General features: G+C 41.3%; 1 protein-coding gene and 1 pseudogene across 2 annotated transcripts in view; both read right to left on the bottom strand.

The window, feature by feature from the left end:
• The window catches only part of JAZF1 (JAZF zinc finger 1), a 336,892-nt gene that overhangs the window by 34,901 nt on the left and 275,561 nt on the right, over nt 1–26,430 (bottom strand). For both annotated transcript variants that reach the window (XM_029233247.1, XM_029233246.1), the window contains one exon: nt 14,771–14,967. In XM_029233247.1, coding sequence (XP_029089080.1) covers nt 14,771–14,967 — 197 coding nt within the window. The remainder of the gene's footprint in view (nt 1–14,770; nt 14,968–26,430) is intronic.
• On the bottom strand, nt 7,701–9,157 carry LOC114901484 (annotated as a pseudogene).

The following is a 26,430-nucleotide window of genomic DNA, read 5'->3' on the forward strand; positions in this document are numbered from 1 at the left end:
TTAAAAGTTAATCATTTGTCAAGTTTTGTTAGTCTTATGAAAATAATTTTCCTTTAGGTACAACATAGCATATTCTACATTATATACACATATATTACTGAAACCAAGTGGCTCTAATTAAACATTTTTTTCAAAGACTGTTTCCTTTTAATGGCAGGGAAACACTGTTGGTAGCAACAACACGCTCTGCCAAAATGAACTTCACCAGGTTGAATTTTAGGGAGACTGTCAACACAATAATGGCCTAGAGCTTTATGCAAAGTTCTTATATTAGAAAGCGGTCATTTAAGGGTGTCACTTGGGGGCCTGTTCAAGATACAGGATCATGATTGTGTTTCAAAAACATCATCCTAAATTGAATGCCTGACACTGGTCCTGGTAATTGTTAGAGCCTTGGGGTTCAGCCTGGGTAACACCGTACATTTTTCTTTTCAATTTTTGAATTTATTTTTTATACAGTAGGTTCTTATTAGTTATCTGTTTTATACATATTAGTGTATATATGTCAATAAAAATCTCCCAACACACCATACATTTCTGCCTGGCAGACAGGAACTGGAAGAGGACAGCCAATAGAAAATCATGTCAAGGTTCTTTTCACCCTTGAGCTTAAGATTCTATACAACTGTTTTCTTTCTTTTTTTTTACATTTTTAAAATTTATTTTAAAAAAATTTTTGGCCGTGCCCTGTGGCTTGCGGGATCTTAGTTCCCTGACCAGGTATCAAACCCAGGCCCTCTTCAGTGAAAGCGCAGAGTTCTAACCACTGGACGCCAGGGAATTCCCTATGCAACTGTTTCAAGTCAAAGTTGTGACGAGGATGTTGACTAGGATGCAGTTATATAACATAGAGAGAGCTCGCGATAGCTCACGTGGAAAGTACCATTTTCATTATTTGCTATAAAAGAAATCTGCTTTACATGTATTTTTTCTTGTTACTTGAAAATTATGGTAATTTTGAAAAATATATCTATTTGAAAACTAAAAATCCTCCCAGACCCAGGCTGCAAAGAGATGTCTTAGCTGGTAGGCAATGACGGGTGCCGTCTAGCTATTTTATTCAAAATTATTTTGACAAGAGGAAAAGCGGGTTCTCTGAGAGTGACTTGTTCTTGGACGTGTAAGCATCTGGAACACCTTGGCTACCTTTTTTGTCTTTAGAAAAAAAAAAGTAATAACCGGGTATCTAGGTAGAAAACACAGCACATCACGGCATGATTAGATTTCAAATTCCTATATACTGGTCTCCCAACCAACTTTAGATTCTCAGGGGGTGATTTTCTATGTGTGTTTCCATACCAAAGAGAGCCTGAATTGGCTAGATTAAAGAAAAATTCAGTCCAGTGGAGTATGAAACACATCTCTGATCTGATAAGATCAAGCCAACTTGTTGCTGTTTTGATGAATGTAAATTATCACCAGCATCCCGTTTCCCGAGGAGGAACTATGTAAGTTTGGTGGCAAGGGGCTTGAATGCATGGCCAGCATCCTTTCCTTTCCAGGTACCAGAAAGGTTCCAGCAGCCTGTTTCTCCCTTCTTGTCAGATACCACTTCCCTTCTAGTGCCTTTCCAAGGAGTATGAACAAAGCCCGGAGACAGAAGCAGGGAGATCCTGTACCTGGATTGTCTTTTTGGCAAGAACAAATTAGCTTAAAGCATTCTCATTTTTCTGCAGATTCTGTCTGTAATGCGGTGCAGCTGTGTGCGCCTGGGGATCCTTTTGTTAAAAGTAGACCCACATGGAAAAGACATTAAAATAAGTTTGCTGCTATGATACCCACGGAGATGAAAGGGCTTCTCTGATTTTAATATGCTGAGTTTTAGACAGGAAGGAAAATGAAAGGGGTTCTTTGGAAACACACACATTTGGCTGGGCTACGAATTCATCAGGTGTTAAATCCCCATCACCTTCGCGGTAGAGGTGTAGGGCAGCGCTGAGCGTCTGCTTGTTTGTGTTTTCAGTGGAATCTGCGCCGTTTTCCATGCTTACAATGTGTGGCTCTCTTTAGCACTCATATTTCGGTTCTGGTACTTGCTTCCAGAGGAAAATTAGTGAAAGTGTGTACTGATGGGAGCTGGCATACGAATGAGCTCTGGACCCCAGCTTAAAGAGACTTCATTCTTTTGGGGGGTAGGGAGTGTGCCCTTTAAAATAACTATCTTGTGATATTTCTTGATATTTTTTGGCCAGTGCAGAGACCCCTGCTGGGACAAAGAAAAAGCAACAAGGATCGAGGGCCAAAACCATGCCATGAACTATGTTTCCAGCACCAGGTGAAACATGACATAAAGACTGTCAAGATTTCTTGTGGGAATTAACAGTGGACATATTTTTATTGAGTTTGATTAAACAATAACACAGTTAAGAGAAGAGATGAAATTCACGTTTATAACTAAATGTAAATGATTAAGCGTGGTATTGCCAAAATGGTAGGACTTGAAGATATTTTCATTAGAAGATAAACTGTTGATGCCTTTTTGTCACTGCAAATGTTAAATCTGAAGATAAGCTGTTATTATGTGGCTGCCCATTATAGAAATGGGGTTTATTTAGAGTTTCAGAGGATGTGCTTGATGCAGGCTGAAACTGAGCAGCTTTAATTTTCTTTCCTGTAAAATTCTAACTGTCTCATGGAAAGCAAAATATTTTGGATACTGGAAGACCCAGATGCTATAATTTTCTATCGGAAACACTGATTCTGTGTCTTGAGACCCAGTGTCTGGCAACTAGTTCTTCATTTAACAAGTGTAGCAATTGTTTTATTTGACCATGCTATCGTTTCTGCAGAGTTCCAAAGCTGAGAATAAAGGATTCTTCTGTCTTTCTTCAACAGAGAGGAAATTCCAGAGATTTTCTTCTTAAACTACTGCGTGTATTTACTTCCTTTGTTCTTAAATGGCTTGTTTACAGCAGAGGAAATGCTCTTTGCTCTTTCAAGGAGTGAGTGGAAGTTGTGGGTTCCGGTTCCTCATTTCTGCCTCCGCCAACAACTTTTTTTTTTTTTTAAACTGAGGTAAATCCAATGCATAGATCTTAAGTGTCTAATTCAGTTAGTTTGATAAATGTCTACCTTTGTGTAACCAACATTTCAGTCAAGATATGGACTATATCTCCATCAGTCCAGAAACTTCTCTTGGGTACGACCCTTCCCCACATTCCCCGAGTCCACTGCTATTCAGATTTCCATCATTACGGATCAGCTACCTCTACTTGAATTTCATATGTACTCTTTGGTGTCTGGTTCCTTTCACTCAGTGTAATGTTTTTTGTTTTTAAATAAATTTATTTATTTTTGGCTGCGTTGGGTCTTTGTTGCTGCGCGCGGGCTTTCTCTAGATGCAGCGAGCGGAGGCCACTCCTTGCTGCGGTGTACGAGCTTCTCATTGCAGTGGCTTCTCTTGTTGCGGAGCATGGGCTCTAGGCACGCGGACTTCAGCAGTTGTGGCTTGCGGGCTCTAGAATGCAGTCTCAGTAGTTGTGGCACACGGGCTTAGTTGCTCCACGACATGTGGGATCTTCCCGGACCAGGGATTGAACCTGTGTCCCCTGCATTGGCAGGTGGATTCTTAACCACTGTGCGACCAGGGAGGTCCCCAGTATAATGTTTTTGAGATTCATCCATGGTGGGTTTTTTTTTTTTTTGGTGTAACTATACTTTGTTCTTTTTTTTTTTTTTTAATCACTATAAATAGTATTCCATTGTATGGACAGATCACAATTTGTTTATACGTGTACCTGGAGATGGCCTAGTTAACAGTCTGGGCTATTGCAAATAAAGCTGCCCTGTATGTCCTTGCACCTGTCTTTTGTGGACGTATGCTTCCATTCCTCTTGGGTAAATACCTAGAGTGGCACTGCTCAGCCAACGTCACTTTGGTTTTGAAGCCTGAAGCCCTGGAGAACCTATATGACCTCTGTAGGGCTCTCCCTCCTTGGCTGGGTGGAGGAACAGTGACATCTGATGCCCTCTCCTCTCAGAGCAGCTTTGAGGATGTTTTCTGCCCTTCACAGGAAAGAGGGCAAGGAGTTTCCCGGACACTGTACTCAAAACTCACTGGTCCCGAAGACCTTGAGATGCCCTTTACATGGCTCTAAGACCTTGACATATCTTATCAGTGAGATGTTCAGTGGGGCATCTGACAGAGACGGTGGGACAAAGGGGTGCCCCTGCCAGACAGTGATGGCGGTTGGGCCTATGTGGGCACATCCTTCAACAAGGGAGGGGAGAGAGCTCGTTGATAAGTGTGCGTATCTGCTAGAAACATCCAATATTCCATTTTCTTCACGCGTTGAAGTTCCACAATTAAAAGCGTTATTATTGCTACCTTTACTAAAACAACAAGACAAACTATAAAAATCTATAAACCTGCTAACGCTTTTACTTCTACCAGCTCTGGTCATAAAATGGTTATCTTAAATGCTCCTGTATTTCTGATAACAAATAGTGTCATTTTTGTTCTCAGATATGACACCCCTTCCCCTGGAAAATATGCCCATGCCCAAAAGCACACGATTGGCAAATGCCACCAGTAATGCACATTCCTGGAATCAATCTTCTCTGAGGTTGGTACAGACAAAAAATAAACATGCACAAGTGGTCCTGGCCAGGGCTGGTGAAATACTGTCTAAAAGGGCAGGATTCAGTTAAGAGCACAAAATGTTCTCTTTGTTTTGAACGTGCTGTATAGCTACTTCAAGAAGCCCTGACAGCCTGACGTGTCGGCCATTTCCACCACTGACCCGGTGGTTCCTCAACACACTGGGTGCCTTGGATGCAGAGTAGGGCTTTCAGAGCTAATGTCCTTTCTAAATTGGAGGTTTAAGTAGAGACAGTGTTAACACAGCAGTTGTTTCCGTCCCTGTCTTTATCACATTAATCCTCATGGGGAGGTAGGCATTGTCTCCAATGTATACACGAGGAGGCCGAGCTTACAAAGGTTTAAGGCCATCTACCTCTCAAGCTGCAGAAGCAAGATTTGAATCCAGATCCCTCTGATGCCAAAAGCTCTCACCACTTTACCTCTATGTTCCCAGGGTTTTAGAAGATGGCCCAGAAAACTCCAGGTTTACAGAATACCTTTTGTCAACATATCTGGGTCTGCTTACGAATTCCCTAAGCTGACATACCATAATGATCATGCTCTAAAATTGTGTGCCCCAAATCACTTTCCCACTGATCTCACCTTATTCCAACTGGTTTGGAATTCACATTGCCTTACAATTTCTAAGACATTTTGTGGATGTGAATATATATATGATAACTGCACTAAAACAGTATGGAAAGAATGACTCTATGTGTACCTCTATCTTGTCTAGCTAATCATCCATGCTAGTAATTTAGTCCACCTGTGTGTATGTCATGTTCATTAAGTGTCTGCTCTACATGTGTATAACCTGCTTCTACTAAGAGATGTAAGTTCTAATCCATAAGGGCTATGCCTTCTGCTTTTCTGTACTCCCAATACCTGGAACGGTGACTATAACAAAATAGATGCTCCATAAATTATGTGAAATGAGAAGATACCCCATCCTGGTGCTGGGGAAAACAGGGCCACTCACTTGGGGACCGCTGAACTTGGGCCGGTTTTCACTTAGATGATCCTCGATTTCTTTTGTCTTTAAAGTGGGGTTAATAAATGGTGATGTGAATGTTTTTGTGCACTATAAAGATATAATCTATTATTATTACAGATCGGCATCGATTTGATTGCTTTCTTCAAGTCAAGAAAATATTTTGTTTGGGAAGGTCTCTTATGAGTGACGTAGTTGAGGAAAAATAATTGAAGTACTATCTCGTCGTTGCCATCCTTACTCTAACCAACGCTTTGAGTAGTAAGAGATTAAAAATAAGCATCCACATAATGCAGTGGGGAAGGAAGCAAATTAGCTACAAGACTGGACCATAACACTCAGGAAGCAGGATAAAAATTTTACAAGTCAATCAACGAAGAAGATGAAAGGCCAGTGATTAGAACAAAGCAGTATATAAACAAACAAGCAAACAAGTCATAGGCCAGGAAAGGGTGTGTTAGTGACCCTGCATATACGCAAGCCAGAGAGTACTGCCACATGAAGTCATTCTCCAGCTTAAGACCGTGCGTTTATGCGAAAAGGGAAATATAAATCAAGGCCATTTTCTCAATGGGAAGAGTTTAGAGAATGTTTTTTAGGCATGGTCCAGATACTTAACTCTTTAGGGCAGAATCTGTTAGAAATACCAAATCCTGGCCTCAGGACTTTATAAGTAGGTCACAAAATTCAGTCAGGCTAAAAAATTTCAATTTTCTTATTTTCCGCCATTAAATAGGATGGGATTTATCTCTCTGAGCTTTTTCCTTCTGTTTCATTCTCTTCTTTTGGGTGGGTGGGTGGAATTAAGTTAGTTTCGACCTCACCTTAGTTATCTTTTCCTCTCAGATTTTCTGCCTTTAGTAAGGCTGTTTAGGTATATTTCATTTTCTAAAAATAAAGGGATTGGGGGAGAGTTCACCTCAACTCCACTCAGACAAAGCTTCTAAATGTCAAGCTAAATTTTGTCAGTTCTATCAGTCATTTCCATCCTGAGGGTAAAATTAATACTTTACTTTTTAAAATGATTTGCTGTTTATTAGTAACTCCGGAGAACTGCAAAACGTTATAATCTGAGCAACCTATTGCCAAAACTATAAAGGAATGTTAAAGGTCTACTATCAGGCCAGATAGCGGGAGACACAGGAATATGAAACGAAACAACACAATGCAGAAACTTAAATTACGCATTTATAGATATAATCTGTGACTTCATGGTCGTTATAGGCCGCCTAAACAAGAAAACAAAAAAATTGGTTTAATTTCCTTTGGTACCTTTCTCTGGTTTAATACTTGAATTTTTCCCAAGTGGGCCAAAAAATATATGCAAATATTTTCCAGGAGAGACTGTGCAGTGATATTATAACCAGAAATCCAGCCAACTCTTTCCACGGCTGCACCACTAAGACATAAGCAAGCATTTGTTCAGTCCCATTGGACTCATGTCTGGAAGCTAAGCAAGTAGATTACAGTAACTTTTCTCCAAGCAAAGTGGAATACAGGTTAACCCAGGCAAGAAAACACACAGCTATGACAAGAGGGGTCCCATTTAAAAGCAGTGGTTTCCCAACTCTGGCTGTAGGTTGGAATTACCTAGAGAGAGGTTTTAAAAACCCCCAATGCCCAACCCACCAACCGGATCAGGGTATCTGGAGTGGAGCCCATGGACAATTTCAGGGTGAGCTTTTAACAGCTGGTTTGCAAGCCTGAATATTTAATAGCTGGCTCCCTGGAGTCAGCTCCAACTCACCCTTAAAGAAAACCCTGACTAAACTAAACTGGTAAGTTCTTCAGTTCTGACCTGCTATTTGAACGATGGAGTGGGGGTAAAAGTGAGGGTTACTGTGAATGAAGGTGAACCACAGTTCCTATCTTAATGTATTTATTTTTGTATTTTAGGTTTAGCAGTAGTAACTGGGGCAGCTAAATGGCTGAAGGTCTAATGAGGTTTTTTTTTTAAAGACACAATTTATTCAGCGTCATGATCAGACTATTACATTTAGCAATCAACAGCATGTGTGCCAAAAAACAAACAAACAAACAAAACCTGCATTAAAACCCTTTGTTGGAATGCTTTACACTTTCCACAGAACAGAAACGAAAAGAACCTGTTATACAATTAGTCACAAATACAGTCCTCGAGTTTTTTGCCCATACACATGAGTATCGTCTAAAACATGTCTTCTTTGTAGCAGTTAGGCCCTGCCACCACTGTGCGTGGCTGAGTTCACAAATCTGTTGTAGCCTGTAGCTTCCCTGTCACTTCTCTGGCTCTCCTCTCCTGCTAAGCTTTGTTTCCTGGCAGTAATTAAAGCCTCCTGCCACTGCCATAGCTCCTGCTGCTGCTGGAACCGCCATAGCCACCTTGGTTTCACGTTTGGCAAAGTATTGGCCTCCACCACCACAGGGGCCAGAACTTCTGCCTCCAAAGTTTCCTCCTTTCACGGGTCCAAAATTTGCAGATTGATTGTTGTAATTGCCAAAATCATCGTAGCTTCCACCACCTCCAAAACTGCTTCCATCATTACCGAATCCATTATAGCCATCCCGCTGCCACCACAGCCACCGCCACCGTGGTTGCCACCAAAGCCAGCTGGACCACTGATGTTTCCTCCAAGACCAAAGCTGCCATTCCCACCAAAACCACTGCCACGACCACCATCAAAGTTTCCAGAACCACTTCGACCCCTTTGGCTGGATGAAGCACCAGCCATCTCTTGCTTAGATAGGGCTTTCCTTACTTCACAGTTGTGGCCATTCACAGTGTGGCGTTTCTGAATGACAATCTTGTCTACGGAGACATGGTCATCAAAGGTTACGAAAGCAAAGCCTCTCTTTTTGCCACTGCCTTGGTCAGTCATGATTTCAATCACTTCAATTTTTCCCATACTGTTCAAAATAATCTCTTAGGTGATGTTCTTCAGTGTCTCCTTTAATGCCACCAACAAAAATCTTTTTCACAGTTAAGTGGGCACCAGGTCTTCGAGAATCTTCTCTTGAGACGGCCCTCTTTGGTTCCACCACTCTTCCATCCACCTCGTGTGGCCTTGCATTCATGGCCGCACCCACCTCCTCCACAGTGGCATACGTGACAAACCCGAAGCCTCTGGAGCGCCTGCTGTTTGGATCCCTCGTTACCACACAATCTGTGAGTGCTCCCCGCTGCTCAAAGTGGCTCCTCAGACTGTCATCGGTTGTCTCAAAGCTCAAACCTCCGATGAAGCGCTTCCGCAGCTGTTCGGGCTCTTTGGGAGACTCTGACTTAGACATGATGGCAGTGGAGGGGGGAGACGTCAGCAGTGCTTACCGTGCGTGCACGGGCAGAAAGGAGTAATCTACCGAACGTATCTCTAATGAAGTTTTTGAAAAGGTGTTAATATAATAATGATTAATGTGGAAATAAAGTATGAGTACACTGGAAAGACCTCATTTTTGGAAGTGACGGACACGGGACTTTGTGCAAATTAACCTTATCAAGCCTCTATTTCTTCAATCTGTACATGGGAATTAATAATCCTGTCTCAGTGGGGTTGGTGTTAGGATTAAATAATCATACACAGGCATATATAGTAAAAAATCTAAGTTGCCTTTCCTTCTCAGTAGTTATACTCTAGATTATTATTACTTTTAAAGGAGAATGGTATGAATTGTTTTAATACTTTATTTTCAGGGAATTTAATCACGTTTATCTTTATTTATATATATATATTTTAATTGAGGTACAGTTGATTTACAATGTTGTGATAGTTTCGGGTGTATAGCAAACAGATTCAGTCATACAGATAGATAGATAGATAGATTTTTTTTCAGATTCTTTTCCCTTATAGGCTATTACAAAACATTGAGTATAGTTCCCTGTGCTATACAGTTAGGTCCTTGTTGACTATTTTATACATAGTGATCACATTTATCTTTAATTCTTTTTTTTTAAAGATTTTTTTGATGTGGACCATTTTTAAAGTCTTTATTGAATTTGTTACAATATTGCTTCTGTTTTATGTTTTGCTTTTTTGCCCCAAGGCATATGGGATCTTAGCTCCCTGACCAGGGATCGAACCCGCACCCCCTACGTTGGAAGGCGAAGTCTTAATCACTGGACGGCCAGGGAAGTCCCCTATCTTTAATTCTTTATCTCTGTGATTTAAACCAGGGTTGGCAAACTATGGCCTGTGGACCAAATCTGTAAATAAGGTTCCACAAAAACTTTTAGTTTTATGGAACACACCATGTCCACTTGTTTGCATAGTTCTATAGCTGCTTTCCTGCTACAGCAGCAGAGGTGAGTAGCTGAAACAGAGGCCCCATCGCCTGCAGAGCCTGAAGTATTTACTATCTGGTCCTTCATAGAAAAGATTCTTGACCCACAATTTAAACCATTCTAAGCTTTCCTTAAGTGAATACTTTTTAAAAGTACATTAAAAAAGAACACAAAACAAATGAGGATAGGAAATGAAAAAAATGAGAAAAGAAGACTCCCCTAGGGTTTAGAAATTGCAAAATAAATCTTAGTTCCAGAATCCTTAAAAAATACTTGAAACTCTAGGATGAAACTGAGATCTAATTCTGTCTAGTCAAGAGAGTATATATTTTTATATATCTTTATTAGAATATAATTTAAAAAAATTTTTTAAATTTATTTTTTGGCTGCGTTGGGTCTTCCGTTGCTGCACGCGGGCTTTCTCTAGTTGTGGCGAGCGGGGGCTACTCTTCGTTGTGGTGCATGGACTCCTCATTGCAGTGGCTTCTCTTGTTGCAGAGCACAGGCTCTAGGCACGTGGGCTTTAGTAGTTATGGTGCACGAGCTCAGTAGTTGTGGTGTGTGAACTCAGTAGTTGTGGTGCATGGGCTCAGTTGCTCTGTGGCATGTGGGATCTTCCCAGACCAGGGATCAATCCTGTGTCCCCTGAACTGGCAGGCAGATTTTTAACCACTGCGCCACCAGGAAGTCCCTATTGGAGTATAATTGCTTTACAATGTTGTGTTAGTTTCTGCTGTACAACAAAGTGAATCAGCTATATGTATACATATATCTCCATATCCCCTCCCTCTTGAGTCTCCCTCCCACCCTCCCTATCCCACCCCTCTAGATCGTCACAAAGCATCAAGCTGATCTCCCTGTGCTATGCGGCTGCTTCCCACTAGCCATCTATTTTACATTTGGTAGTGTATATATGTCAATGCTACTCTCTCACCTCATCCCAGCTTCCCCTTCCCGCCCTGTATCCTCAAGTCTGTTCTCTACGTCTGCGTCTTTATTCCTGCCCTGCCAGTAGGTTCATCAGTACCGTTTTTTTAGATTCCATATATTTGTGTTAGCATACAGTATTTGTTTTTCTCTTTCTGACTTACTTCACTCTGTATGACAGACTCTAGGTCCATCCACCTCAGTACAAATAACTCAATTTCCTTCCTTTTTATGGCTGAGTAATATTCCATCGTATATATGTGCCACATCTTCTTTATCCGTTCACCTGTTGATGGACATTTAGGTTGCTTCCGTGTCCCAGCTATTGTAAATAGTGTTGCAATGAACACTGTGATACATGTATCTTTTTGAATGATGGTTTTCTCAGGGTATATGCCCAGTAGTAAGGTTGCTGGGTCATATGGTAGTTCTATCTTTAGTTTTTCATGGAACCTCCATACTGTTCTCCATAGTGGCTGTATCAATTTATATTCCTACCAACAGTGCAGGAGGGTTCCCTTTTCTCCACACCCTCTCCAGCATTTATTGTTTCTAAATTTTTTGATGATGGCCATTCTGACCGGTGTGAGGCAATACCTCATTGTGGTTTTGATTTGCATTTCTCTAATGATTAGTGACGCTGAGCATCTTTTCATGTGTTTGTTGGCAATCTGTATATCTTCTTTGGAGAAATGTCTATTTAGGTCTTCTGCCCATTTTTGGATTGAGTTGTTTGTTTTTTTGATATTGAGCTGCATGAGCTGCTTATATATTTTGGAGATTAATCCTTTGTCAGTTGCTTCATTTGCAAATATTTTCTCCCATTCTGAGGGTTGTCTTTTAGTCTCGTTTATGGTTTCCTTTGCTGTGCAAAAGCTTTGAAGTTTCATTAGGTCCCATTTGTTTATTTTTGTTTTTATTTCCATTTCTCTAGGAGGTGGGTCAAAAAGGATCTTGCTGTGATTTACGTCATAGAGTGTTCTGCCTATGTTTTCCTCTAAGAGTTTTATAGTGTCTGGCCTTACATTTAGGTCTTTAAACCATTCTGAGTTTATTTCTGTGTTTGGTGTTAGGGAGTGTTCTAATTTCATTCTTTTACATGTAGCTGTCCAGTTTTCCCAGCACCACTTACTGAAGAGGCTGTCTTTTCTCTACTGTATATTCTTGCCCGCTTTGTCAAAGATAAGGTGACCATATGTGTGTGGGTTTATCTCTGGGCTTTCTATCCTGTTCCATTGATCTATATGTCTGTTTTTGTGCCAGTACCATACTAAGACAGTATATTTTAAAGAATACTTTATAAATGAAATTTTCTGCAAGATGACTATTACTTCTGCACCAGGAACGCATCCTGCATGTGAAACTTGGAAGAGTGAATTTAGAAGGTAGAAACATGGAAAACTACTTATAACCTGGCAATGAAAGCGACTGAAACCACATTAGTCAGGCAAAATAAGCCGCTCTCTCTAACTACAGGTAAAATAACATTTCAAACATTGAAAAATGTATACAGTCAAAATGGTACAGGGTAGGGTTTAAGAAACCATTTCCCCTGCTAATTTTTGATGTTTACATGGAATGTTATTCAAGCAGCAAATAACTTACCAATGATGCTGACAGACTGAAAATGATACATCTTTACCACAACATATATTAATTCTCTCAGTGGGAAATTGCTAAAATAGACAAGGTGTCAGAAAGATTTCTTTACGTCTGAAGGAAAGGAAGTGATTCCATTTCTTCCAAACATTCTTACATGAAAAATAATAAACTCTCACTTTTAAAATGTCTTTATTTTCATGGGGTTCTAAAGCTCCCATTATTAATTGGGGAGGTCATGGTTATCTGGTGCTCGCTATGAGTCAATCCATATTAAGTCAGGTATAAAACACAGTCAGGTATAAAACTGCCCCCATAATTCACATTATATATGAATAAATATTCATAGAAATACACAGAAAAGAGAGTTGAAGAATTACACTACACTATCATGGCATTCCTTAGATCTACACAGGAAATGTTACACAGAGATGCTGGAAAGTAAATCTTCATGAAATAAAATGTAAGAGAAACATGGTGGTCTATCTAAAGAAAGGGACAAATGCCCAACACAAATGAAACCAATTCATCCTCTATAGAATGACCTCCGATTCTGTTCCTGAAGCAACTGGTTGAAGACTCTGGACCACAGAGACGAACATTTACTGAGTGTTTAAGGCATGCATATCTATCACGTTTAACTCTCACACAGAAACCTAAGTAATGGGTATCATCAGTGATTTGTAAAGGGCGAAGTTCGGTAGGAACTCAGTCTGTCTGCCTTGTGCACCTATCCTGTCTTCAAAATGTCCAGTCCTGATGGAACACAGGGTATCTGCCAACCATGAGCCCCCAGACATGCCCCTAGAAAAAGAGGTCCTCTAATCAAAGTGACTAAATTTGGAAAGCTTTCTAAACCCTCCTCTTGGAGAATAACAATGTATATATTAAAGCCCTGTATTGAAGAAACCAGTTTACTTTTGTCTAACCCAACATTTCCCCAAACTTATTAGGGAATCCCTTTTCCCAATTACTATTTTGTGAAAGTTATATTCTGAAACACTGAGAAATATGACTGCGGTCACCTCCCTTGATGGGAGATGGATAAAAGAGAAATACATAAACTGTAAGAGAAAAATAAACATTTTCACCCATGGTCAAGGGGCAATGCTACTGAAGTGATGGTATGATTCTAAGTGGCTTCTTTTTGCTCTTAGGATGACACCCTAAGTGCCCTGGTCCCTGCAGACATCCTTGGCCTCATCTAACAAACACCCCACCACCTGGCCGACCTCAGTACCTGGGACCTGCCAGGCTCCCCATCATGGAGCCTTTGAAAAATGCTGTCTGCTTGGCTGGATGCGCCTTCTTTCCCTCTTTACCTACTTACCTTTCAGGGAAGTCTTTCCTGACCCTGTCAAGCCCTTCTCTGTATGCTCTCCTATCACTGAGTTCTTCCATATAGCAAGTTTATGGTTACAATGTTATATTTATTGGTGTATTTATTGGATGAATGCCTGTCTATACCCCTATGGGAGTGAGGGGAAATATATTCCCTGTGCTCAGATGCAAAAAAGAAGAGGAGGGGACCTTTCCAGCCTCTTTCTACCATCTTCTATCCCTGCTGACTTAACGGATCTCTTACTTGGGAGAAGGTTCTGCGCATGTTCAGCTCAGGGCCTGGGCGCACTCTGGTCTGCTCCCAGGCAGGCAAGCTTAGAAGGAATGTTTGGGAATAAGTTCAACTCAGGGAAGACAGTTGTTACAGATGCTAGCTAGCTCTATTCTGCAGTTTAGCCCTATGCAGTAATAAAGTCAATTTTAATCTTCACCTCCGAGTCTTGTTTTATTTTTCAAATTGCTTCCATTTGGGAGGGGAAGGCAAGAAGGAGTGTTCTCGTTGGCCCCCTAAAATGCCAGCATCTTCCACCAGGCCTCAGTCCATCAGGAAGAATAGGGAGGGGTCTCCTTGGGCTCACTGCTATAGCTCAGGCCGGGCACATGGGAGGCACTCTAATTTTTTTAAATTAATCGTCCTCTCATGGAAAATTTCTTAAATAAGCAAAAATAGGGAGGATGGTACGACGAACCCCTATGTATACGTCGCCCAGCTTCCACAATAATCAGCACATGGCAATGAACAACATACAATCGATCTTGTTTGATCTACTTCTCAACTTGACCGAAGCGAATCCAAGACACCGCATCACTTCATACGTAACAAATAGTAAAGGCTTGAAAACATAACTGTAAAACCATTATCACATGCATATTATAAATGATAATTTATAAATATTTCTTCCATAATAAATAGATGAATGAATCAGCAAACGCTATAGGGACCAGTAAAGGGTCAAAGAAGAGGTGGCTCTGAATCATGATCTGTCCCCGGCCCCCAGCACACCGCACACACACACACACACACACACACACACACACACACACACACACACTTCCCACGGGCCGAGCCACTCACCGGTTGGCGTGCTGCTGCGGAATGAAGAGGAGGGGGTGATGGGCGGGGTCACGGGGGGAGTAAGGCTTCCGCTGCTGTGGCGAGGCGGCGTGGACACATTCCCTCGAGACACGGAGCTGGACAAGGTCAGCGAGAGCTTCGGCTGAATCTTCTTCTTTAGGGACTCCTGCTCTCGGCGGGCAGCGTCTGTCATGAACCTGCAGCAACAGTGGAAGGGACCATTTATGAGTAACCAGGACCATATACAGAGCCGGAGGATTATGACAGTGAACTCAAGTTTGACAGGCGCTCCACCCTGGGAAAGGGGCTTATTCACAGGTCCCAACTTCAAAAACTCACAACAGTTGCCCTTTTCCTACATGATGAAATTATCTTCTAGCTCCTTGTTTTAAAGTTCCTCAAAGTCAGGATCCTTTCTTCCCTGGGCAAACCCTCTGTGCAGGAAATGGATACACATAGACTCCGTACTCACTACACTGCCTTCAGTTACAAGACTGCCTCTCTGGGAAGGTCCTCTCGACCCTCAGAAAGTACACCTGCTCTCGAAGCTCCCCAACCACCCCCAGCTCCAGAGGACTTCCTTCATCTGTAGTTTGGTAGTATTTATTGTTTGTGCCACTGAACATCTACGGCTTCATGAAAACTTTGATTCTTTTTTGTACTCTGGATTCTCATACCATTATTTGGGTTTTTAACATTTCCTAGGCTGATTGAAGGTCTTGTCTCCCCAGCCATTAGCTGAAAAGAAAGGACCCGAGTCCCTATCATCTCTGCTAGCACGCTGCCAGGCCCATCTTAGCAAACATTTATCAAATGACTGAACAAACCTGCCCAAGCAGATTCAATAAGAGGGTACGAGCACTGTACCAGGAGGAAGATCACGGAGAAAGATCTGTTCATGTTGTGATCTTATTACTCATAAAGGGAAAGGTGACTTTTCTTGGTAGTTTCACTTCGGAAACTTCAAAGTTATTCTTTCTCTTATGCTAGTTACATTCAAACTTTGTTCTTTTCTCACTGTTTAATCTAGCATTTCATAAATTCATGTACTAAGAGATTCAAAACAATCTATGAAATGGTATCTCCTACCTAAAGAGCAAATGTCAACTGCATTTTTGAAAATTGCGATGAAAAGCCTAGTGAATAGAGTATATGAAAATGTTTAGGTGAAAAAAGCATACACTTGTGCCCACTGCCTAAGCGAAGAACCAGACCATAACCATACCTCTCAACTCCCCTCCGTACCCCACCCTCTCACCAATTGTGCTTTGACTATTTTAATACAATTCATCGTAAACTGATTCCATTGCACTTAAACATGGTATTTTACCCAACCCATTTCACATTCTGCCTACAAAATTCCTTTATATTTGTCTTCATTACACTGCGGCATTTTGTAAGTCAGCGGATAGCTCTCATGCCTGGTAAAAGCTTTGAGTTGCTCAAACACCCAATGAAAAAATGTTACAATAGAGTTACAGTGTCTTAAAATGTCTACTTTTACACTTGGAACATGGCTGGCACATTTCTTAAAGGGCTTTTGCAATATAATCTATATGCATAAACTGGATTTTATATGTTGAACCAAACTGTAATAAAGCTACAAGTTTTGCCTTGAGCTCTTCAGTTTTGTGCTACAAGATGGTGATGATTTAAAAAGAAGAAAGGAATGACAATGTAAAACAGAATTGTTTGCACCCGGCAGCCACGTACTCATTTATTTTCAGATGTAAAGTTGGTTCTGTTGCTCTTAAAACTTCTTTTTTCCCTCCTCATAAACCTCTACTCAAAATCTGGACTATAGAGAAAAGCAGGAACTGGTGCTTTCGTTTATTATTCTAAGTACAACTGCTAACTGGCATACTGCTGAGCTTCTTCAACTGGGGTATGCAGTGCACCAGGGAGTGGGTGAAACCACAGGCTAAACATATTGCTTCTTCCAGGAAGACCAAGTGTTTTCAGTGTAGGTCATTCAAGTTAGGTTTTTTTTTCTCAATTTATTTATTTATTTATTTTTGGCTGTGTTGGGTCTTTGTTGCTGCATGCGGGCTTTCTCTAGTTGCAGTGAGCGGGGGCTACTCTTCGTTGTGGTGCGTGGGCTTGTCACTGCGGTAGCTTCTCTTGTTGCGGAGCATGGGTTTCAGTAGTTGTGGCTCGCAGGCTCAGCAGTTGCGGCGCACGGGCTTAGTTGCTCCATGGCACGTGGGATCTTCCCGGACGAGGGCTCGAACCCGTGTCCCCTGCATTGGCAGGCGGATTCTTAACCACTGCACCATCAGGGAAGCCCTAAGTTAGTTTTTTAAGTAGGAAAATCAACACAGATATGCTATGGAGTAGAATGAAAAATTTACATCTTGCATCTTAGTTAAAAGCATGGGACTTGGAGTCAGGCAGGCCAGGGTTCAAATGCTGGCTGTGTGACTTACTATGTGACTCGAGGCAAGTTGATGAACCTCTCTAAGCCTCAGCTTTAGTCTCTGAAAAATGGGACTAATAATTGTAGATAAAGGGTTAACATACCTCTTTTCCCTTTCTATAAGAGACTTTGATCTTTGGTTAACTCTGGTAACCTGGCCAAGACGGTAAGTCAAATATGCTACAGGGCAACACTGCTTATATTAAGACTGACCCCCCAACTGGTAAATGACATCTGGAGTGGGAGGAGCTAGAAACCATCTGTCCACACCTGTTAGGAAGCCAGAGCTCTGGGCTTCCTGAGCGCCGTGATCTTGCCCCTGAACGTGCCCCTTGCAGAGAACTGGGGAGCGTGTCCAGGGAGCGTTATAAGAGCTTTGATTCCAGGGCAGCTCCCATCTTTTCCCGAGGGGCATCTTCCATCTGCATCTGGATAGACTGCCATGTGTACCAGTAAGGACTTCACAGAAGGTGTGACGCGGCCCTGCTGGCAGGCTGTGTCTCTGCCTTTTATCTCTCTGAAAAGACCCAGCGCCCATGGCGGCCTCTGGTCATCTTGTGAGTCTGAATATTCATGGTGGAGGAAGGTCACCTGCTGGTGGACAAGGCAATAATAGTGCTGACTTCAGAGGACTGTTGTGAAGATTAAACGAGGCAGCAGTGCCTGTCATGTAGGAAGTGGCTGTTATTATTATAGAAAGCTTCATAAATGTGGTCTTATCTGTATATTCCATCTACCTTACTCCAAGTTTCTTGAGGATGCACTGCATGTCTATGGCTCTGAAAGCACCTGGTTCATGCCTCATGTATAGTAGGATGGGATGCAGAATAGCTGACCAGGAATCAGCCCAGAGAGTGCATAGAGAGTGTCAGAAAGAAACTCCTGCCAGAGAGAGAGAGCGAGCTAGCAAGCTTTGCAGGCTTTGCAGTGTCTTCTCTTACTCTGGTTAAAAAGTATAAAAGTTTCACAGCTCACAGTTTTTATTGTAAAATAAACACTCTCCTACAGCTCAGAGATAAAAACAACTATAAACAACCACGACAATGTGCACACACATATCCCTCACCTTCACCCCCTCATGGATTTGGTTGGCTATGGACAGCCATCTATTTTTGGCTTGTATCTGCTGTGTTTTCTAGAAGCGAGAACGAGGCACCATGTTAAAAGCATTAAACATGAAACTCATAAAACACTTCTGCCAACCCTTCTCTCCCTCCACTCTCCCTCCTTCTCCCTTGGATTGGTGGTTATGAACTTGCAGCTATACCCATAAATCAAGGCAAGCTTGCCATACCAAGATACACAGCTGCAGAATTTATTCCTGGTGACAACACACACACACACGCATGGGCATAAAAACGCCTTTGGAGCGCTGGATAAAATTCACCAGTTTCTCCCTTGGCAGTGTTGCACTGTTCCTCTTTCACTTATCACCCATGACTTTACCTATTTTTTGAAGACTTGTTTAAACCTTAAAGTTTTCAAGCAATGTTCCATCAATACAGTTGTTTGTCAAAAGATGGGTGGATTCCCAATGGCAAAGAATCACCTGGGGAGACAAGTTTATAAAGAACCTGATGAGGTAGAATAAATAAAGGCTGTGACTGCAGCCAAGAACTGGACTTAAGTTGGCTCTGAGCATTTTCCACCTTCAAGGGCAGCTGCACTTCGACATATCCTTGAAGGACCAGAGCCCAGTTCTTTCCTTCATCAGGATTAGAAATGTTTCCCCTGTATTCCCAGATGAGAGAGAGCTCAGGCTTGGGAAGCCACACCACTCTGTGGTCTGATGAGTTTTTCTCAATGGATTTTGACATGACTCGTGATCTTCTCTGAAGCCCTCAGTAATCGCAGCCAACATGGGGTTTTAGAGCAGCGAGGAACCTGGATGAGACAGGTCACCTCATCCAATGCCCTCATTTTTCACAGTAACTGGGAAATGAGGTGAAGGGGGCTGTTCAAGGTCACTTTGCTGGCTGGTGGCAGAGCTGGCATCTGAGAAGTCAGCCTTGGGACCCTGTCGAACGTTCCTGCTCTGCCAGGCTGCCACTGGCACAGCAAAGAACCCTGAGCTTTCTTGTGTTAGCTGGAGAGTCACGGTTAAGTTGAAAGGGGTTAAGGAGCTGAAGCTTAGGGCCTGAGGAAATGCAGAGGAAACCCCTCGGGGGTTTACACGTTGGAAGTGGGGCAACTGGAAGAGCAGGGGCCTTCATCCTCCCAGGGTCTGCCAGCTCTGCTCTGTGGGGTCCCTTGGCTCCTGGGGGCCCTGGATTTGTAGCCTCACTGGGCTGTGGTGCAGGGAAGGCTCGCTGTGCCCACGTCCCTGAATTCTTTCTGCTTTGCAATGGCAACTGTTCTGAGTACTCGTGTGCTGGTGCGGGCTTATGCTGGCTTGTGAGAGCTGATCATTAAATTTTTAGGGATTTAGGCCAGTTGTTAAACATACCCATTTTAAAAAATTAAATTATGTTATTGGGAGTTTGGGATTGACATGTACACACTGCTATATTTAAAATAGATAACAATCGTATGATATCCCTTATATGCGGAATCTAAAAAGAAATGATACAAATGAACTTATTTACAAAACAGAAACAGACTCACAGACTTAGAGAATGAACTTATGGTTACCATGGGGGAAGGGATAGTTAGGGAGTTTGGGATCCACATGTACACACTGTTATATTTAAAATGGACAAACAACAAGGACCTACTGCACAGCACAGGGAACTCTGCTCAATGCTATGTGGCAGCCTGGATGGAAGGGGAGTCTGGGGGAGAATGCATACGTGTATATGTATGGCTGAGTCCCTTTGTTGTGCACCTGAAACTATCACAATATTGTTAATTGGCTATACTCCAATGTAAAATAAAAAGTGAAAAAGATAAAATAAAATAACCAACAAGGACCTACTGCACAGCACAGGGAACTCTGCTCAATACTCTGTAATAACCTAAATGGAAAAAGAACTTGAAAAAGGATATATGTATATGTAAAACTGAATCACTCTGCTGTATACCTGAAACTAACATCGTTAATCAACTAAATTCCAATATAAAATAAAAATTAAAAAATAAATAAAAAATAAATTATGTGAACTTAAAATTAAAACAAGCATCTTAAAAATAAAGAGAGTCCGCCTGCCGATGCAGGGGACACGGGTTCATGCCCCGGTCCGGGAACATCCCACATGCCGCGGAGTGGCTGCGCCCGTGAGCCATGGCCACTGAGCCTGCGCGTCCGGAGCCTGTGCTCCGCAACGGGAGAGGCCACAACAGTGAGAGGCCCGCGTACCGCAAAAAAAATAAATAAATAAAATTAAAAAAATAAAGGTAACAATACACAAGGTTTATCAGTTCTTATCATTTTCTTTCATTTTACTATTATCTATGCTATTTAGGTTATTTACATTAATAATGTCATATCTGTTTGGTAGAATACTATATGATGCTGTATGCTACTGCACATTTCTTCCCAACTCTGTTCAGCAATGTAATGTTGGTTGCTTGAAATTGGCCATGATGGGGGTACTTAAACCATGGAAATTGGCAAATATTACAAATCAGGGTTTTCTCCCCACCCCAAGAGTCAGCCATTAAACATTTACCAGTATACCTGTAGTTATTATTATTATTTTTTTAATATGGAAAGAAAGCATTTGAACCAGGCTCCTTGCCTATTCACTAAAGGAACTAATCGGGGAAGGGATGAAGGATGGATAAGGAAGCCTTCTTTTCCTTTTTAAAAGTATAAAAATAAGACTTCTCATTAAAGAACACTTACAGAAAAATTTTTATGGATTTGTGACTTGTGCTTAAAAACATTTAAAAAAAATTCGGTAATACACACACAATTGAGGGTACATATTTACAAGCACAGTTTAAAGAAGAATAAAATGACAATCCAAGTACTCACCACTCAGCTTATGAAAACATTTTTTACCAGAACCTTTGAAGTTTGCAGATACAACTATGGTTGATTTTTCAGGGTATTTTCCTTCTAGTATTGCTTTTCTACACATAGAGTGAACTGGATATTTCTTAAACAAAAAAAGTAGTCACTTGAGGGTTCATTCACTGTTGACTAACAGCCTGCAAATCTGTGGTGAGGCAAAGTCATGTTTTCATTTTGAAACTGAAACTGCCATAAGATTAATTTTAACCTTCCTACAAATCAGAAATGCCCAAGTTACTTTAATTTAATATGGTCATTTGCAGTAATATTTGTTATTGCTTGGGGAAGTACATATTCCTTAAGTAAATTTTCAAGACTCCATTATAAATCTTTTAAATCCTTAGACCACAATGTTCATTCAGTCTGACATATTAAACGTGGAAACATGACTATAACACCGCAGGGGGAAAATGTCAAATTGCTGGTCCATGGAGACCAGTTTCAACCACAAACTCAGGAAATTTACGGAGTTGGCTGGAGCCCGGGCAGAGCCCGCCCTGCACCTCACTCTCCGGCCAAACACCTGAGCCCAAGTGTCTTGCTGGGGCAAAACCACTTGGCTTCCGCCCGCTCTGGAGAACCCAGTGATGCAAGTGACCACTAGAAACTCGAGCCTCTCTCAGAAAAACCTGACAAGAATCCAGACTCTGAGATGCATGGTGTGGTTTGGTTGTTATTATAAGACTCTGAAGAGGCCGTGTAGTCCAGAGGCTGGAGCTGTGTGTCAGGAGGCTCATTTTGGGGAGAAGAAGTGGGTGGCCTCTGGAAGTCTCAATGCTCACCCCAACCCCCGGTCTGGTCCTGGTTTTTCTACTTGTTAAAACTGAGGAGTTTTGGTTTTATGGGTATAAGAAATATATCACCCCTATGTTCCTTCCCAGCTCCAACAGTCAATGATTCCCGCAGGCCGTGTTTCCCAAACTTTTTTGACCTCAATCCATTATAAGAAAGCCTGTACACACATATGTATAACTAGGTCCACAATCTGCAATTCTGAAATCTCTAGAGCTCTGAAAATTGGAAAGTTTCTTATGTTTGACAGCAAAGCTCACAGGGGGACCAACCCTGCCATGAACTACTTAAAGTCTATTTACACACTTTATTTATTGTATTTAGTGTGAATATTTATATGCTTCACTGCACAAACATCAGTGTGTTTGATTACAGGGGGCTGCCCTGGACCCTGTAGGGAGAGTTTTGTAATAGGCAGTATTTGCACCATATTGTCCTTCTGAACTTAGAAGAACTATGACTTGTGAAACATATCTGGGCGCAAAGACAAAGAATTTTTATGTAAACATCTGAAACAAAAATTTCTTGAAACAATCCTTACTACCTGTGATATATTCTGATATTTTTCTATTCTATTTGATTTTAACAAAATATCCTGGTCATGACCACCACACTAACTTCTTGACCTACTAATAGGTCACGGCCTGCTGTTTGAAAATATTAGTGTAGCAGTTAAGAGGTGGGCTTTGTAGGCAGACTGTTTAGATGCTAATTTCTCCTCTATATTCTCCAGCTATGTGACCTTGGGCATGTTACCTAACCTCTCTGTGCCTCAGTTTTCTTACCTATAAATGGTGAAAATAATAAGAGCTATCTTACAGAGTTGTGAAGATGAAGTGAATTAATACATGTAAAGCACTTGGAATAGGGCCTGGCACTCAGTGTTTGACAAACGTCATATGAATGACTCTTGTTCTGGAAATCCTAACTCACAAATCTTTCATTCTGACGCTTAACGTCGCAGTTTGGTTACTTCTGAGCTGAGCTACTACGTATTAGGATAAGTATTGCAATCACGAGTTCTGCTGATTCTGAAAGCAACAAGCCACCTTCACTGATTCTGCATGCATTGATTGATTAAATTACTGCTTCAATCACAGGCAAATTTGAAAAAGGTAGTTACAGTAGGTGGAATACAAACAGATGGTTCCTCTCCTTAAGGTCAACATGCTGGGAGGTGGAGCATCTATAAACCCACACACCTCCTCTTCTTTACTTCTCTGCCTTGATTTCTTGAGAAGAAGCCAATTGTAGAAGGCCTTTCTAGCAGGACAGGCAACAGGAGCACAGCTACTTGATGGAAAGGTGTTTTTCTATGCAGTTATAGGCTGCCCTCTACTTGGGAGATTCATACAGTCGCACAAGGCTCAGATGTGGTCCACAACCAGACCTCTGTACAAAGTACCACATCCAACTACTTCATTTCAAGCTCAAAAGCTTTGATCTGCCTTTTCAATGGCCCTTTGGGCACTGTCATGTTTTGGTGAAAACCAGTTTGTGAAACCAAGAAAGCTTTTAAGGAAAGCTGCTAGGAGCTGGCAGATAGACCACAATTCTAAGCACTCGCAAATCTGCTAACTCATCGCTCCGGACAGTGGGATCTCTGACCTGACAAGGACAACAATCGATCTTTCCAGTGGAGAGTACCTTAGGGATTTTCCTTTTCTCCAACTATTACGACACGCAACCCAGGACAAGGATGGACGGAAAGCCAGTAAGGAAGCAGAATGATCCGTAAGACATTCGAATAGAGGCTATGGGAATAATGGCACATTTCATCATGTGATCATGTGTGGTCCACATGTCAGAGGACCTGGCTGTTCTAGGTCTCAAAGTAATGATGGCTTTCAGAACACACATCTGCTAATAAATTCATGGGGTGGCTCCTCTCATTTTAGCAACTTAAAGCCACAGTGAGGTTGAGGGGTGTTTGGTTAGAACAGCTGGCCAGTGAAACATGACCTGCAGCAGCAAGTGGAGTGACTGCTTGTCTGTGCCCCTTCCTTAAGAGAAGGGCCTTTCCTGGTGATCAGGGAACTTAACGAATGCTCTTCTTTTCAAAGACAAAAGACAATTTGGACTCCCAAGTAACATTAATTTCAGAAAGTTTCTAGTAATGTTTTGAACAATCATATGTTTCATTTCTCATCCCAGAGCTATTTTTGCCTTCACAATCTGAGGCCTATGGGGTGGATTTTGAAGCTTCATAAAATTTTTCGCAGTGTCACCAAAACTCAGAGCCTCTTTTAATATGCTGCTGTTAAAAATTTAATGCAAAATAATAAAACTAAAAGAAGCACCAGAAGAAAACCCACACCATCTAATCAGATCAGTTTGGCACTTAACTTGTGAGGGGTTTGTGTGTTTGTGTGTGTGAGATTTTCATCTGATATTCACATGGGTTGTGGGCATAATTTTTGAAGCACCACCAATGAATCAGATTTTGTTCTTGGGTACCAAACCAAAACCAACAGTTTATTGCATTAAGTGAGACACCTTTTTTCTTCCTCCCTTTTCTTTACTAAGTTTACATGTGATACATACAGGAGGATATAGTTCCTGGACTTTGAGGAGTAGTTCCTGTCTAATTTGCACAAAATAAATTAACACCAGGGCAAGCCAATTTCATATCAGATATTGTAGTTGGTTTATTAAGAGTTCACCTTATTTTTGGGGACAGGGAGAGGAGAAAAGAGAAGGACATAAGAAAAAAAGAGAATAGGTGATCTTCTTCTTAACTACTCTCTTGACAACTATATTTCTTTTTTTTTTTTTTTTTTTTAAGGGCAGCTATAGTATAGCTTGAGTATTCTAAAACTTTAAAAAATATTTATTTAGGGACCTCCCCGGTGGCACAGTGGTTAAGAATCCGCCTGCCAATGCAGGGGACACGGGTCGGGCCCTGGTCCGGGAAGATCCCACATGCTGTGGAGCAACTAAGCCCATGCGCCACAACTACTGAGCCCGTGCTCCGCAACAAGAGAAGCCACCACAATGAGAAGCCCCCGCTCACCACAACTAGAGAAAGCCTGCACGTAGCAACGACCCAACTCAGCCAAAAATAATAAATAAATAAATTTATTTAATAACTAACACTCGGTTGCCCATTTCTATTGCCAAGTGGTACACCTTATCTAACTACCACCTACCATCACCAGCCCCTCATTAAAAAGAAAAAGTCATTGTAACATAAAATATAGAAAGGACATAATCTTGGAATAAAATAATCCTTTCATGAGAAAGACTGTCCTTTATTCTGAGATTATGATAACAATAGAACAGGGGAAGAATACATGTACTTAAATTTTTTTGAGATGCAGAGAAGCTACAATATAAAATTTAATTTTATTATTTTGTAATCACATCATATGTACATGGTAATATACTGTTTATAATAATATGTTGCTTATAACTATTCTCTAGATACAAGTTATTAAAAATATCCAACTTTATTTTCTATCATGGCCATTGTTAAAAATTCAGTTTCAAGGAATGTTGACTAAAATGGAACTATTAAATTTAGGAGGAATCATTTGCAATATGCTGCAAACTGAAAGAAGCCAAATACATGAGCACCCAAACCCAGGGGCTTCTCCTTTCCCAGAGCTTGGAGAAACAACACACAGGGGCGGTGGGTGCTGGATGCCCCTGCTCCTGGGCCCCACACACCCTAGGCAACTTGGAGACTGCAGACCAACAGAAACACCCTTATGAACAGCATCATTCAAAGACTAGTAGCTGTCTGTGAAGAGTACTTAAGAATTGCTTTTTTTTAAAACCGATAATCTCTTTCCCGGAATTTTAGCGCTCAAATGAAATTCATGCATGGAGGCTAAGTAACTGCAGTAATGAACAAAATCCCATCCCTGAATACCATTATTTTGTATATTCCCAATAAATACTGGGTATTTTCTCACAACAAAGGAATAATATAGTTAATCTACCTTAATGAAATCTCTGGTTCATGTTCCAGCAATCACTACTTAAAGCCACAGGTCAGCGTAAATTATCAGTGAAGCAATTAATTTTGATTTACTTTAGCCCGAATAGAGTAAACCATGGTCTCTTTCATCGTCAATGCCAAGAATAAAAACCACTTCTGAAAACGAAGCCCACAAATCTCTGGTTTGACGGCCAACTGGAATATCCCTCTGTTGGCAACTCTCTATCATCCCTTCCATTCCTTTTCTACTTTCATCGAATTGGAAATAACTATGGCTATTTCTTACACATGGTTTTCATTGCTAATTTGACATCCGTGTAAAAACCAATGAACAAAACAAAGAAGCTGTATTTTATGAGGTTTTGTGGTTCAAAACTACAAATAGCTTTTGAGTTTCCTTGTTTTGCCTCCTCTGGAAGTAAATTAACTGAGTTATTTGAGGTTTCCATGTAAACTGCTAATGAGATGGTGCATAATTCTCCTCATAAGCTGGGAAAAGTTTAAAAACTAAAGAAAAAAAAATTGGATTTAGGTCTCTAGAGTTTTAGTTCCAG

Source organism: Monodon monoceros, unplaced genomic scaffold (assembly GCF_005190385.1).
Source record: "Monodon monoceros isolate NGI ecotype Baffin Bay Population unplaced genomic scaffold, NGI_Narwhal_1 Super_Scaffold_2, whole genome shotgun sequence".
NCBI classification, from domain to species: domain Eukaryota; kingdom Metazoa; phylum Chordata; class Mammalia; order Artiodactyla; family Monodontidae; genus Monodon; species Monodon monoceros.